This window comes from Schistocerca americana, chromosome 8, assembly GCF_021461395.2.
Source record: "Schistocerca americana isolate TAMUIC-IGC-003095 chromosome 8, iqSchAmer2.1, whole genome shotgun sequence".
NCBI classification, from domain to species: Eukaryota; Metazoa; Arthropoda; class Insecta; order Orthoptera; family Acrididae; genus Schistocerca; species Schistocerca americana.
Genome location: NC_060126.1, coordinates 395204874 through 395221584, shown reverse-complemented (window position 1 = coordinate 395221584; position 16711 = coordinate 395204874). Strand labels below are relative to the sequence as shown.

Here is a 16711-nt window from a genome sequence, read left to right as displayed (position 1 = left end):
CTAAAGGGGCACATATCGAACATGTGTGAATGCCTAAAAAAAACTTTTTGAGTTTTTGTATGTGTGTGCAAAGCATTGTGAAAATATCTCAAATAATAAAGTTATTGTAGAGCTGTGAAATCGCTTCAATCATTTGTAATAACCCTGTATGCATATTTGTGGGTGTAGGGGTTTCGCAAGATATCTAGAACAGATATTTTACAATGTTGCAGCGAAACCAGTACTTCCTACATTATTGATGTGTAGTGGATCTGTTGGTAATGTGCAACACAGTATGCTGGATCTTTCCTTGTTTTTGGATAAATAACATATTGTATGTCACGTATCACTATACAGAAAGTGACTGTGGGAGTGTTTTATGAGAAAGATTTAAGCAAGCTGAACAAAGTTAAAATGAGTGTAAGGAGAGCAATGCAAGAAGTGTTGAATGGATTTGATGGCATGAAATTGACAGATGCAGAAGTAATTTCAAGTGTATCTTAGAGGTGGTCCCATAGGGCCGTTACCGTTTGCAATAGGTAAAAATGATCTAGTAGATAATGCTAGAAGCTCCGTGATGTGCTTTTTGTGAACAATGCTGTTGCCTCCAGGAAGGTTACACCACCAGAAGACTGTAGTAGGCCGCAGGAAGACCTGCAGTGGATTGACAATTGGTGCATTGACTGCCAGTTGACATTGAACATTAATAAATGTAACATATTGCATATAGATAGATGAAGAGAACTGTTACTGCTGGATTACACTGTTGGTGATAAATCACTGGAAACAGTAATAAATGTAAAATATGTAGGAGTAACCATCTATAGTGATATACAGTGGACAGAATGAGAATCATTGGAAGTGCTTTTAAAGAAATGCAATTTATCCATAATCACAGTAGGAAAATTCTGATAGACTATAAATACTTCTGGAATAAAAAGACCACTTACTGAAAGGTGCACACAAAAACCAAAAGAACTTACTAGCTTTCGTAATGAGACCTTCTTGAGCTAGAGCACGCTCGAGCAAGTGCATGCCCGCCCCCACCCACCTCCTCCATGCACACTCACGACCATGTGCGTCTGTGCCCCTACATGGTACTGGCTGCCAGGATTGCAGCTTGGCAGGTGGGCTTCAGTGGAGGGTTTATTTCCGGGGGGGGGGGGGGGGGTTGTGTGGCATAGATGGAGAGGCAGAAGAGGGTTTGGGGAGGGGTATCTAGTGGCTTGGAGGCAGTTGGTTTGTTGTTTAGAAATATGAGGGTTGGCAGGTCCACGGACTATGCATGTGCTGCACAGTTGTTGGAGCTGGTGGGGAGTGGCACACCATGAAGGTAATGTGGAGTTGTGAATTGGGAGTATGTGATACGGCAGAAGAAGGGGTAACTGCTATGTGATAATTCATCCACGAACGGTGTAGCTTGCAAAACACTGATGACAGGTTTTTTGAGTATTGCTCACCAGTCTGAGACCCTCACCAGCATTTTCTGACGAGATGAAGTTCTGATTAATTTTGTTGATTATCTGTGTGTGGCAAATTTCTTTGTGAATTTAGCATTTACTGTCATTAACTAATTCATGGTGAGCTGATTATTGAAATAAAATATGTCAAACAACCTGATGTTAGATTGAACGATGTAAGATTCTTCTGCGGTTAATACACAGTCACAGTTGAGAAATATAGAATTTTATTGTTGAAGTGATGCATGACATATCATAATAGCTTAGTTTCATCAGCTGTATATATGTTGTTGTGTGTACATGTGCAAAAAGATATATATGTTTAGTAGTAGTTACTGATATTGACATTATTTAATAAAAATTAAGTGTAAGGCCAGGCCTGGTTCCAAGATTTGTGCTCCTGGTGTGCTCACTTACATGAAAAGTGCATCATTGTGTGTCCAGCACTCTTGTACTTGTCCCACCCTCTGGAAATGTATTTTAAATAATACGATGAAGGTTGCTGGGGAAACAGGAAAGCAGCAAAAGATGCGTCTACAGCACGATGGTATTATTTGTATGAGGTGAATGTTGCAGTTCATTTTATGACTAGGATAATATTAATTGAATTAGTTTTCTGTTTTTTATCTTTCTGCTAATGCAGCTAATTCATCTCGTAATTGAAGGAATATACATTTGGTAACGGTAATACAATGAACAGGACATTGAAATATATTTAACATTTTGACAGGGCATTCAAGGCTATTTCTCTTATGTTACCATTTTATTAAAGTCGAGTACATTGTGGAATTTGACAAACAGACCCTTGAGTTAGGTGTTATAATGCCAGTCTATCAGCTGAAACTGGTGTTAATTGGTTACATCAGCGGCCAAAAACGAGTGTGATTTCACATATAGGGTAGAGTCAGTCTTAAGCTGAGTAAAGTTTTTAACCGCTTTGAAAACTTGTTTTCCATAGTTCTAATTTTTAATTGAAAGCATAAATATTCTTTGTTACATCTGTGATAAGAAGGCCCTGTTACGTTGATAGGTGGATGGAATTCTAATAACTGGTGGTTTTGGCAGTAAAACCGAAGTGAGCAATCCACTGAGGACTGCAGACACACTTGACCTCTTTTTCTGTTCATCTCTAGGAATGTTGCAATTTTGTCAGAAGAGACACTGATGAACCAACATTATCACCACTGCTCACCATGAGACTGAATGCCACCTGGTGGCATTACAGGCATGTGATGCAGGAAGGACATCATATAATCACAGCAAAAATGATTAGGGTATCATTCTAGTGATGATATGGGCCACAAACATGGAAATCCACTGATATAAACATCTTTGACAAGGGGCACACTGTTATGATTTGGCACCTTGGATAGAGCACCTCAGAAATAGTGAAAATAGTTGGCTGTTTGTGTGTTGCTGTTGTGAGCATTTTTGGAAAGTATTTGAAGGATGGTGAAACCATTAATATGAAACAAGATGCCTGTACCTCTTTATAGAATGAGGGCATCAGAGGCTTGTCTGCTCTGTGATGCAGGTTAGGGGCGATCTGTGGTAGATCTGATAGCAGAATACAACGTCAGTGCAGGCAGAAGAATTTCGAAGCATGCCGTCCAGTGAAAGTTGTTGAACATGAGTGTGTAACAGGCAACCTCTTTGTCTTTCATTTTTGATCCAACACCACAATCAGTCATGATTGCAATGGGCATGAGATCATAAAGATTGGTTTGTGCATCAAGAGGGTCATTTTAGCCTGATCAGACGAATCACATTTGTTGTGACACAAGGTCGACGGTCGTGTTGAGACACACCATCATCTAGGTAAACAGTTGCTTGAACATGCACTGTGCTAACCAAGCAGGCCAGTAGGGGGCTGTATTCTGTTAAGTGTCACATTCACCTGTGCTCCAAAGGGCATTTAGTTGTAATCAGAGGTACATTGACAGCTGTGGACTACATTAACATTGACCTCTAGCAGCCCTTCATACTTGATAATTTCCTCATTGGCTATGGCATCATCCAGTAGGATAACTGTGTGTGCCAGAGAGCCAGAACATTGCATGTCAATGTCTGATATGAACCCAGTGGAACACATTTGGAGTGTTATTGGGCACTAGCTCTGCAACCACAAGCCACAGGCCTGAAATTTATTGCGACTATGTTACTTGTGTGCATATACATATTGTTCCACATACATCCAGAAACTTAACAAGGACTTGTCAAAACTATGCTATGCAGTGTCTGTTGCATTGTGTTCCACAGGTGGACCAACATGGTATTAAACAGGTAGTCAATTTGTTTCAGCTCATCAGTGTAAGAGCATCATGTGATCTTTGTGGCTGGTGTCGTATTGTGTTCAAGCAGTGATCTTTTAAAAACATAATCACTTGACTTTCAAATAATTTGATAAGTGGAACAGCTCTTATTGTACAATGAACAGTGTGACTTCTCCACTTCTGGATAGTTGCGTAAATGAACAACATAGTATATGTATTGTAGAATGTAAATCTTGTTTAAGAACTCATTTCAGCAAACTTGTGTGCATGTGGCTAGGCAGGGAAATCTATTTGGCAGGCTGACATTGTGGTTGTATTGCTCTAGCAGTGTCTGTCTGCAAAATTCCTTTTTTCCCACACTCTACTGTCCCCCACCCTCTACACTAGATTGGAGTGTTAGCAGAGTTCATTTGTCCATGGAGCACTGTTTGGGCAGGTGTGATTCAAGAGTTTTGCATCTCCCATGTTGAGGGAAAGCCAAATTATTATTGTGTTCTATACAAAATATTATTTAAAATTGTTTTTTGGTGTTCATTTGTGGTGAAGTAGTACTTGTTTTGTTTATTATATTGCCTTCAGTGATTAGAATGCTTGCACTGCATCTGACAAATAGTTTTTGAATATTAAACTGCTTTTCTTGTGTTTCTTGAGAGAACGACATCTATAGATACAGCAGTATTTTATGCTATTTATGTCTTGCGGAATGTGCAGTTTGCTTGTTATGTTTACCAAAAACTGGCACATGCTGCCATGTTTTGTTTGCAGAAACCATTATCCCTGTTTGTCCCCCTGCCTGTGGTCAAGCATATGGAGGAGATGCAGCAGAAATATCAACTAGCATGGCTCTCATTCTCATCTCAACTATTATAGTTGCATTGCATCGGTAGGTTTTATTGATGTGTTTATTTTTTACATTCAGTAGTAAGGAAGCATACTTCTTATGCTGTAGCATGTTTATGTATTGATCGAGTGCGTAAGTATTGAGTACTTAATAATACCTATTACAATATACCAGATTTCCTGAATGGATTCTATCTGTAAATCGTAGTTGTTATTTTATCTACACCAAAACAGAACAACATTCATTAATGTCATTTATACAGTTAATTTAATGCATTAGGATAGCAGACAGTAATTGCAAGGAATCATATTTTTCCAATATAATCTGATCATACAAAATAGGTTTTATAATGGAACACAGTTTTCAGAGAATTCTGTTGCAATAGAAAAATGTAATGTTGCATCATCATGCTTTTTAAAAACAAACAATCTGTCCTATGTGGGCAGTACATAAGTGATTGTAGGCATTATGAAAAAGTCTCGATATATTTCCTCAAAACTATGTTTTTATGTGTTATTGTAGTTGTCTAATATTTGATGTGATAAGTGTAATGTATGGAGAGAAATGTAGCTCTATCACCTCTGCCACTAATGAAATAGCTTTGTGTGTTATAAAGCAAAATTGTAAAAACTTATTTTGCATTAGTTTTATGTAAAGCTTTCAAGTATTTTGAAAGTGATAGTGAATTATCATAACTACTGTGGCAGTTAAAATGCTTGTGAACTGTTACTAATGATGCATTTATTCTTGTTTGCAGAAACCTCAACACCAAACATTAATTTTCGTTTTGTTGTGTGGCCAAATGAAGGCAGCTATATTCTTTTGGATCTTATACTGTTAGTCTTTCTGTGGATGGCAGTGCTTTGCAGATTATCTGACATATAAATATAAGTTGTGGGCATTGATCACACAGAGGCCAAAGGAGTTTCTGCTCATAACATTCCACATGAAATGAATAACATATAAAAACAAGACTTTAGAGGAACTATTTATTTTCGTATGGTAGATATGTTCTATAAGTGTCTCCATTATAAAATAAGATTCTAAATTTGTTTTGGGACATGTCACAATTACTGTATTTCTTTAATGTTTTGTTTGGTATCTGTACCAAGCAGACAATTGACTTTTTTCTGAAATTATGTTGATTGTGTCATTTTGAAAGTATTATGGAATATTGTGTGACTTGATTGCTTTACTTAGGCACAACATGTGTAGTGGTACAAAAATGTTTCTTTGATGTGCTATGTGGTAGAATTGTGAGAGTGAGATTTTCTTTGAGAACATTACATTCCTTTTGAAATGCAGCTGCTGCTGCAGCTTTTAATTTTTTTATATCTAATGGGCAGCTAAGTTTTTACTTAATAGCATTACTCATGGCATGTAAAGTTTTTGCATTATTGCCTTTTGTGATGATTCATTACTGTGTATGAGATTCGTAACTTTTGTACTAATGTAAATATTAGCTAATCATACTCTTCCTTATAAAATTTTTGTTTACAAGAGTCCAGTCCATTGTGCAGGCTGCAGTAAAGATTGTAAACATATATTTTAGTCAAATGTAACCCTTTGAATTCTGTAGAAAGGTGGTTCTAAAGCTTATAACTTCATAAAAAGTTAAATCATCAAACAGGTGGAATAGAAAGCTGTGGGTATTGCATAACACAGTAAATGGTATTACCCATTTTTGTAAGTTTAATTTAATTAAGTCTTTCTTAAGATCTGGGCAGTAATAAGACTGATATGGAAGCTGTTTTGAAAACAAAGTAATAAACTCAAAATATTAAAACCAACCATGTTTTTAATCTTTGGCATTTGCAGATATATGTTTGTGTGTTGGAGATATGTCTTTGCTACAGTTAAATATGTTGTATTCTAAACTTTCTCGTACTTTTAGTTTCTCAAATCACAACTTTTTGGTATACCAATTTTACTATATTACCCAGTATTTCTTGCTATCACATACACACAGTTTAAGCCTTTAATACTAGCTGCTGTTTTGTCATTTAGATTGAATAGCTAATAAACAGATCGTAAAATATTCATAATCATGTACCCACTGATATTCATCCGATTAGCATTTGCACGTTTGTTGTGTGGTTGACCTGCACCATGATATGCTTACATATTTCTTGTGTGGGTATTTTCATTTTGTAATGGTTCTTTGTAGTACGTCTGCAATATTTATGTAGTAACAACAGTATATGCGTGTTTCCCTTGTATTTATATTTAATTTGTTTGTGTACATATCATTTTTGTAACTTGCTTACAAGTTGGTTGTGGCTATTGTAAACTTTGGCTTTCATTCATAAATTGATTTAATTTTGGTCATAAATTCCATATTGTACAGTTATTACAAGTACCTGCAGCCAAAAATCATTAGGTATTGTATAATTTCAGAGGCAGACGATTGTAAAAGCAAACATTCCAATATGTAAAAGTAACACTGGAATAAATTTTATATGCGTTTTCAGTTTTTCTGTATTAAAACATTAGATAGCTCAAAATATTAAAGTAGGATTTTTAAAAGTAAAGATGTGTCTTATTAGATTCCAAATGAGACACTTTTGATTATATTCAGAGAACAACCTTCCTTACTCTTCATTTGTCTAGCAGAACTACACCATAAGAACATTCACACCACGCACATAAAAGTGGTACAGTTGCTATGTTTCACTTCAAAATCAGTAATAAATCAGCCTAGTGCTTGTGAATGTGAGCAGGTTCTCAGATTGTGAGGACATTTGGTAACTTACTATGACAAAATGTATTTTTTAACATGAAACAGTATGGTAAAGTTTTGAGATACAGCATCAATTTCTGTGGACTACAGATAACACTAATTACATAATGTTGCTGGAAAAGAAATTCTCAAAAAATAAATGTTTCACAAAAAGCAGCAACACTTATATTTTATGCCCACAAGAACAACATATAGTAACCAACACATAAACTGCTTACATTACAAGATGTGTGTTTTGGAGCTTTACCTACCGTTTCTACACGTGAGCTGTTAACTCTGATGATATCTGTAGAATGCATTGACTTTACAATTATTTGAATTGCAGAGATGTTTCAGCAATATGTATTCATAGTATGGTATTGTATGTGTAAGGGTTACAGTTATTGTCAAAATTTTAGGTTTTCCAATAAAAATAGTTTTAAAGCAGGTACATTTGGCTGCATATGAACTTTATTTCTGTTCTCTAGACGTCAGCCAGAACAAATCTCTAGATTTTGTACTTAACCAAGAGCATTGGCCGCAAAACTGTCAAATATACATGTAAAGAATCTTTTACATTTTTGTAAACTTTCAAAAAAATTCAAACTGTTGTACTGATGTGCGCTGTCTGCTACAGAGGTTTTTATTTTATTATTTGCTGCATATTGACCTGTGTTTCATGTGTTAATTTTTGCATCAGAGACAAAGGAGATAAAATATGCAATATGTTTATGTGGATCATAACATTTTCCGGATAAGACTGTGGATGTCACAAGGAGGAAAATTATTGCTGTTAAGTTTGCTTGATAATTGTAGTTTGCTACAAAATGTTTTATGGGATAACTGTGAAGAGGAGAGTAAATACGCAGTCGTAAATACAGACTCTTCTAACCCCTCCCCTCTATCTTTTATAGATACATGAAAATAAGAGAAAATGATTAAAATGTAAATTAGTACATGAAAAAACGAGATATTTTCCTCCTCCTCCTCCTCCTCCTTCTTCTTCTTCTTCTTCTTCTTCTCAGGTGATCTCTTGAAGCCATATAGAAAAGCACTGCAGCTTGTTTATCAAAATTAAATGTTGTTTGTAGCTAGGATTTTCTTCTTTCAAAATATAAGAAAATATGCATTTGTAATGAAGTACAATATGTATTACATAAGTATTAACATGCAAATTGAAAATTTGCCTTGTTGCTCATTGAGTACTGTGATTGCCAAAAAATAATATTGGCAGCTGATTGCCATCTTTTTTTTACAGTTGTTACTGCCTCAAAGGCATATGATATCCAGTTTATATTTTCATAATGCCAATAACTAGATCTGTCATTATTTTTGTACTTTTATACAGAAATTTCAACAGGCTTTGTTATATTGATCGAAAGAATTTCCTTGAAATGAAATGTAGTTTTTTTGTTGAAATGTGAAATAAAGAGCACAATTTTGTCATTAAAAAGACGTAGCATTTAATATTTCTCATTATTATTCAGCTACCCACAATTAATTTCATCATTGTTATTTACAAAACAGTTTCCTTGTTGCAATTGTACAGTCAGTCTCTGTAAAGCTTTCATGCTTTAGGATCCTGTGGAGGCAAATTTTTACTAATGTAGTAACAACGGATTGAAAAACTGCCAGGTATATAAAAGTATGTTGCTTCTCAATTGACAATTATTAACAACATCGTCGGGAAATTTTAAAAAATTGAACACTGTAGGCAGTCAGTTATAATTTTCAATCAGAACTCACAACTGTGAATATACAGGGTGGTCATGAAAAGTCTGAAAAGCTTTTAAGGTGTAGCAGGGTAGGAACTGCTTGAGATATAATTGCTTAGAAAAAAATTCTATACATTACGCTGTTTCAGAGTTAATTAGCATTGAAGTTAGCCAGTCAGGCTGTTGCATGCCCATATTCAAGCAGCCCACCAGAGATGGTGTTGCCAAACATGTTTTACTTTTGGTTTTGTAAGACCTAGAAAGCAGTACAAAAATTGGGCATTGGATGGAGGTAAAGACTGAGCCCGAGAAGACTCGTGTATTACCATTTACGTAATGAGAACAACTGACACTAACTTAACTGGTGGGTCACTTGAATTTGTGCCTGTGACGACCTGATTTGCTAGCTTCAATGTTAATTAACTTGGAAATGGTTTAAAAATCACATTTTTTGTTAACAGTTGTTTTCTGGCAAAACCTACCTTGCAACTCTGTTACAAGCTTTTCAGACTGTTTGCAACTGCCCTGCATAAATAAATGGAACGTACACATATATCTTAACTCTTGCTCTTACCCTCATAACAAGTACCCCCCCCCCCCCCCCCCCCCCCCCCCCCCACCACCACCACCACCACCAGCGGACTCACCACTCTTTGGTAAGCTCGTGTTAGGCTACCACGAGGCCCTAGCCTTAGCAGCACCTTTTCCCTTTCCGTACTGCTTGTCTATCCTCTCACAAATATTTTTCTCCTCCCTTGGGGACTGCATCTGGGATATTTTTGGGAATGTGTTCTGAAGTTCCAGTAGCCTGGCATCAGAACAGTCCTCCTGCTGTTTTTTTTTCTCTCCTTCACTTCGGCGTTTAGTGAGGTTCCTCTTTGTTTCTTCTTCCTCTGTATGCACCCCTGAAGGCCAGCCCACACTTCTTGACAAATAACATCTGACTGGGTAACATGTAATTCCCAGACATGGGTCGACAGGAGGGATTCGCATGTACCTCTGGTATAGGCCAGGCCCAAGGAGGGGTGGCTGCTTGGGCTGTGACCTTCTCGAATTGCCAGTTGTTCCCTCTGTCAGAAGTTCGGGAAGTGTAACCTGTGATATCAACAGTCATCTAAGATGGGTTAGCTCCCACCCTGAGGAGGCTCACCAGTTGCAAGCAGAATGCCATCTGAGACGCTGGCAGTTGTGGGATTTTCTCCCCAAGAGCCAGTCAGCAGTGCAGAATCATCTGCTAAACAAAACAGAATGAGGCTAAAGATTCCAAGAATATCCCAGATGCACCTCAAATCCTTGTGGTATCACGTACTGAGGATGGTCAGTCCTTCGCTATGGTTAATTCGTTTATTACCCAGAAAATTGTTGATGCAATATCAGGCACTGTAAAATCCTGCTCGTTTATGTAATAGCACTTTGATTTTGGAGACCAGTTGTAATTTTCAAGCCCAACAACTGCTTGCAGCTTTGCTCCTCCATGGCCATCCTGTACATGTCAAAGCCCATCAAACTGTGAATTCTTCATGTGGTGTTATTTACACCAGGCTGCTCAATGGTCTGATCGAGGGAGAAATCCAAACTTACTTCTCTGATCAGGGTGTCACTGCAGTCCATCGGGTAATGAGAAAAGTGGATTCAATGTTAGTGCCTACATGCACACACACTTTTCCTCACATTTGATAGAGCAGTGCTTCTATCAAAGATCAAAGCAGGCTATGATGTCATCACGGTGCAACCGTATATTCCAAACCTGATGTGCTGTTACCTGAGTCAACATTACAACTACACTCGAATCTTCTGTCAAAACATGGCCAAATGTGTTACTTGTGGTAGGCATGCTCAAGAGGGCAATTGCCTGCCTCCTCCTTCCCACTGTGTAAATTGCAGTGATGACTATGTGGTCTCATCCTGACAATGTCCTGTGAATCTTGATGAATGGGCCTTCCAGGAGATCTGGCTGAAGGAAAGAGTGCCTTACTGTATCGCAAGTTGTTGGCTAGTCGAACACCCTGCTTTTTACCATCTAGCACTTATTGTACCATTCTTGCTACACATTGCTTCACGGAGGACATGGCCACGCAGACTTGCGATCCCAAATTCAATACTGCAGTTGTCTAATTGCCCAGTGTCACAGTAGCATCCCCCATCTCTTTCACCACCTGTGAAACAAGCCATCAAATCTTCACCTCCAGTGGCGAAATCACCTACTACACAACCGGCAGGCCAGAAAAGACAAATACTCTTGCAAAGACATTTATGTCTCTCCAGCCAACAAACGTCTGAGTCTTCATCTCCCGACCACAAAGGCTAAGAAGTCAAACAAAGAAACTGGTCTTCTCCTTTGCTGACTCAGAGATTCTTTCCCACAGTGTTGCCACATGATACCCTCACATGGCTCACCTCTGTATCACCAGTGCTCACTGCCAACCGTTTTTCTGTCCTGGAATCAACAGGCCGAACTAGAGAAACTGCCAACATCTTTGTAGATCTCAGGATCCTTCAGTCTCTGCACCCTGTAGCAGTGAGTCTTTGGAGGCAGGCACTCGACAACCACTGAGGTGACAATCTTTCATTCTTTCCCGCCTTCCCCCTTTCCCTGTCATGACTCGACTTCAGTAGAACATTTGTGGCATTTGATCTAACAAGGAGGAATTATGACTGCTCTTGGAATTGCAGAATTCCCTGGTTTTCTGCCTCCAGGAAACGAGTTTGCGTCCTCATGACCACTTTGATCTCTTGTATTTCTTTCTGGTCCGCTTTGACCTTCCCCCCCGAGGATCTCGTTCCACCTCACTGAATACCTAGCTGCAAGCTGTTGCAGTTCACACTTAACTTCCTCACTTCATCTTTTTTTCTTTGCAATGTTTGTTAACATCTGTCTGTCATTTGGGGTCACCAGTGCAGACTTCCTTCAGCTTATTGGTCAACTCCCTCACCCTTTTTTGCTGTTTGGTGATTTTAATGCATACCATCCCCTTTGGGGCTCTTCCACAACCTGTACAAGAGGTGGTCTCTTGGATGTCCTTCTCAGTTAACTCAACCTCATCTGCCTTGACACTGGAGCACCCATATTCCTTACAGATTCCATGCTCGCCTATACCCAGTTGTACCTCTCGTTCTGTACTGCCCAGCTTGCCTGTCATCTCAAGTGATCCTTTCTCTCGACGCGTACTCAAAGCAACCATTTGCTGTGTGCTATCCAATTGCGCACTTCTACCCCACCTAAGTGTAAACCCAATTGTCAGCCTTATAAGGCCGACCGGAGGCTTTACTCCTCCCTGCTGACCTATGAGCAGCGTTTCCACAGTTATGACGACCATGTAGAGTACCTTACAAAAATTATTCTTACCGCCACAGAATATTCCATACCACACATTTCATCTTTGCGGTGTGATATCCCGGTGCCATGGTGGTCTGAGACGCGCTGTGATGGAATTCGCACACGGAGATGTGGTCTCTGCACTTGCAACCGTCACCCTGTGAGCTTTTAACAGCTCCACCATCCCTTCCGTCATGTGGGCCAACATCCAACGGCTCTCTGGAATCAAAGTCGCCTGACCATAGCAGATGATGTCAGTGTGGATCCCATTGTTATTTACAACACCTTTAGGCTGCTATTTTGTGGAGATTTTGAGCTTCATTCACTATCAACCTGCTTTCCTCTGCCAAAAATGAGTGGAGGAGACTCGAGTGATAACCTTCTTGTTTCAGAATTGTGAATGCTACAATGCACCTTTACTATGAGGGAACAAGAGCGTGCTCTGATTTCATTCTGATCTTCCACCCCAGGGTCAGACAATGTTCACATTCAGATGTTGCAGCACTTTTCTCTTGCGGGCAAGCACTTTCTTCTTCATACGTACAATCACATCTGGACAGATAGTAGGTTTCCCAGACAGTGGCATGAAGCCACTATCATATCTATACCTAAGCCCAATAAGGAAAACACATTCCTTCCAGCTACTGCTCCATTTCTCTCACCAGCTGTGTTTACAAGGTGATGGAATGTATGATTCATGCCTGGCTGATATGGTGGCTCGAGTCTCGCAATTTATTAACCACTGCTAAATTTGAATTTCGCTCATACCACTCTGCAGTTGACCATCTCGTCACTTTGTCAGCCCGTGTTGTGAACGGTTTTCTGCAGAAATACCATACTGTGACCGTGTTTTTTGATTTGGAGAAAGCTTATGATGCCTGCTGGAGGACTGGTATCCTCTGTACACTCTACACCTGGGGCTTCCAAGTCTGCCTGCCCTGTTTCCTTTAGAAATTTTTAAAAGGTTGAGTTTTCAAGGTATGTGTGGGTTCTGGTGTCTCGGACACCTTTAGCCGGGAAAACTGAGTGCCTCTTGGCTCCATCCACCCTATTATGTCCTATCTCCTGCTGGACATCTCTGGCTCCCTTTTTGTTGACAATTTTGCAATCCGTTGCAGTTCTCCATGGACTTGTCTCCTTGAGCAGTGTCTTCAGTGATGTCTTGATCATCTTTACTTGTGGAGCTTCGATACTGGCTTTCACTTTTCCACTGACAAAACCATTTGTATGAATTTATGGTGAGGCAATCGGTTTCTTCCACTGTCTTTACATCTTTGGCTTGTTGCTCTTCCATTCACTGAAACTATGATATTCGTGGGGCTCACGTTTGATATCAAACTTCATTCGTCCTCCCACTTGATGTATCTGGCCGCACGCTTACTGAGGCCCTCAATGGCCTACGCAGGTCTCCTAAGGCCTGTGGAGTGGATCGGACACTCTCCTCCATTTGTACCGATCACTTGTCCATTTGAAACTAGACTGTCGGTATTTCATTTATGCATCTGCATGTCCGTCCATCTTATGCCATCTGAATACAATCCACCATCATAAAATCTGTTTTACACTAGCCCAGTTAAGAGTCTATGTGGAAGCTGCTGAACTACTGCTGTCATACCAGCATGATGTTCATCTCGGCAGATACGCATGCCTTTTGTCTGCCATGTCTGGTCACCCATCCTATGCCTCCTCCTTCGATGACTCATTTGACTGCCCGTGTGGGGTGTGTTCCTCTTCTCTGTTACCTCCTGGAGTTCGCTTTCGACTAATGCTCTGGCAGGGTAACTTCACACTACTTGCCACTTTCTCATTGGGTGTGGTCCCTTCACCACCTTGGCTTTGTGCGGTGGCCCGTGTTCACCTCTGACTCCGTTTGCTTCTGTAGGAAACTACTTCAGATTTGATCTATCGCTGTAAGTTTCTCGACCTTCACACGGAACTAAGTGATAGTACTTTTGTGTAACTGATGACTCTTGGACTGACTGGTGTCAGGTGTGCCTTCGCCATTGGCACCGACAATTTTTGGTACACACAGCTAAGCCCTTCACCCTGTATCAAGCCACACAGTACATCCGGCGACACAGGCTTTTCAATTGTGTCATCTGCTCCGATTCTCTCAGTGCCCTTCAGAGACTCTGTGTGCTGTACACAGTCCATCCCTTAGTGCAGCGGGTCCAAGAAAGCTTCCATTTCCCCACTCTTGATGTGACCACTGTGATGTTTAAGGGGGTTTCGGGTCACATTGGTCTGATGCTGCTGCCGAGGCTGCAGTCCTTGTACCTCGGCCCGCTAGTTCTTCCACTCCTGGTGACTTCCGTGTTGCTGCCTGTCAGCAGGTGGAGTACTTTGGTCTTCCCTTCACCAGAATAAGCCCCAGGGAATTAAACCTCTCCCAGCAGCTTGGCTGACCTCCTCTTGGCCCTCTCTCTGCGAGGAGCTCATTTTAGCTAGGCTGCCTATTGGGCACTTTTGTTTTAGCCATTGCCATTTGTTAATTGGTGATCCCTCATCACTTTGTGCTCATTGTCATCAACCTCTGGTGGTTTGCCATTTCCTCATCAAATGCCCTTTTTCAGCCACTTGCATTCTAATGTATGTTTGCCATCTGAGTTATTGGCTGTTGTAGCGAACAATGTGCGGGCTATTGACCACATTTTACTTTTTATCAGTTGTAGCAAGATGGTGAAGGACATTTAATTTTTAGTTTGGGACCTCCGTTGTGTCTATGACGTATTTTGTGGATTTTCTCTGAGAGGAAGTCCTTGTTCTTAGCTCTCTTTCCGTCCATCGATTGAGCTTAACATACAGTCGCTTTTAAGTCCTTTTTTCTCTTTGTGTTCTAGTGTCCAACATGGGCGCATATAACCTTAGTTGTTTTTGCACTCTAAAATGAAACAAAAACAAACAAGTGCCACATCAATACTGCAGAAATGTACAAGAGGTAGTTGCTTCTAGAATCGGCAAATTCTTAGTCATGAAACAAAGGCAGTTAGTTAAAGTGAAATAATACGCATATGTACAGTGACAATACGTTGTTCTTCTGTGTAGAACACTGATCTGATAATGACAGTTCAAACTGGTTGTACATAAACATAAATGTGACTTTTTGAAAATAAAAATTATTTCACAAATATAAAGAATGTTACATATATTCTTAGTAATTTCTAGCTTTGCGTTTTCAATACATTTTATAAGACTAGGATACCATACAAATTTAAGAGTAGTTTCAGTTTTTGAGATTGGGAAATTGACATTAACCTAAGTCAACTCAACTCCAGGTGCTGAAATCATCATCAAACAAAGGAAAATGTGTCCCTATCCCATACATCCTCCCACTACCACCTACTAAAGACTTGTCACAGACATCTTCTACCCCATCAAAAGCATGGTCACATGCGAAAGCAGATATATGAACTACCATCTTAGCTACAACCGTTGTGCCACGTGCTATGTGGGCATGACAACTGAAAAGCTGTCTTTCCACATAATGGCCAACATCAAACTGTGCTCATGATAGCCTCACCACTTAGTTGCTGAGCACACTGGCCAAATGCTTGACTTCAGCAAGAGCTTCCCAGGATGTGCCGTCTGAATTACTCCAACAAACACCAGCTTTCTACAACACATCCTTTGTTATATAATCCCCTGGCCCAAACCTCCACTTTACTTCCCCCTCCTCCAAACAAAGACTTGATGCTGCATCTAGAGTTGAGAAGATCTAAGAATATCTCTGACAGCATGCTGTGCTGTTGTTAACTTTCAATTATGAAATGTGATCTATAGAGCTCTGACAACAATGGGGCATTGCCGTAGAGACATTTATAAAATTGTGTTATTTTATTGGTTGAGGTAATCCTGCAAAGCTGTCACGTCCAGCCCACTCACTGCAACCATCAGGGATCAATTTACACTGACTCAACTATAGCACTCTGCTATCCTGCCCCTCACTCCCCCACACCCCTACACAACCCCATAAGAAGCACTAGCATCTTCTCTCATCTCTTCCTGCTATCCCTGCTCTTCCTCAGCACTCGTTACTTCTGTACACTACCCATCTCAACAAGGATTGCTACTCACCTCAGATGCAGTCGCAGTTGGGCCTTAGTGCCCAGGAACAAACAACAGTAGCCGTGTGTGTGGGGGGGGGGGGGAGAGGGGGGGGGAGGGAGATTTTGTCTCCTCCCTCCCCGCACCCATCCTGTCTGCCACACAGTGCATCGTCTGTGTGGTGATTAGCAATCCAATCCAATCTTTTGATATTGAAACTATTATTGCGTGAGAAATTACTGTACACCAAAGAACACAGGTACTGACTGGCGTATGTTTCACCCAACGATCAATTTAATAAGTCATGGTTGCAAATACTAACACACTTTATGAACAGGAGGGTGAAGTGCCTGCACAAGCTGGT

The 16711-nt window shown here is 40.0% G+C and overlaps 1 protein-coding gene across 1 annotated transcript in view; it reads left to right on the top strand.

The window, feature by feature from the left end:
- LOC124544762 (lachesin) overlaps nt 1–8727 on the top strand; it is a 29406-nt gene extending 20679 nt beyond the window's left edge. The window contains exons 6-7 of the mRNA XM_047123437.1: nt 4478–4595; nt 5311–8727. Coding sequence (XP_046979393.1) covers nt 4478–4595; nt 5311–5332 — 140 coding nt within the window. The 3' untranslated portion in view covers nt 5333–8727. The remainder of the gene's footprint in view (nt 1–4477; nt 4596–5310) is intronic.
- Nucleotides 8728–16711: the final 7984 nt, after the last annotated feature.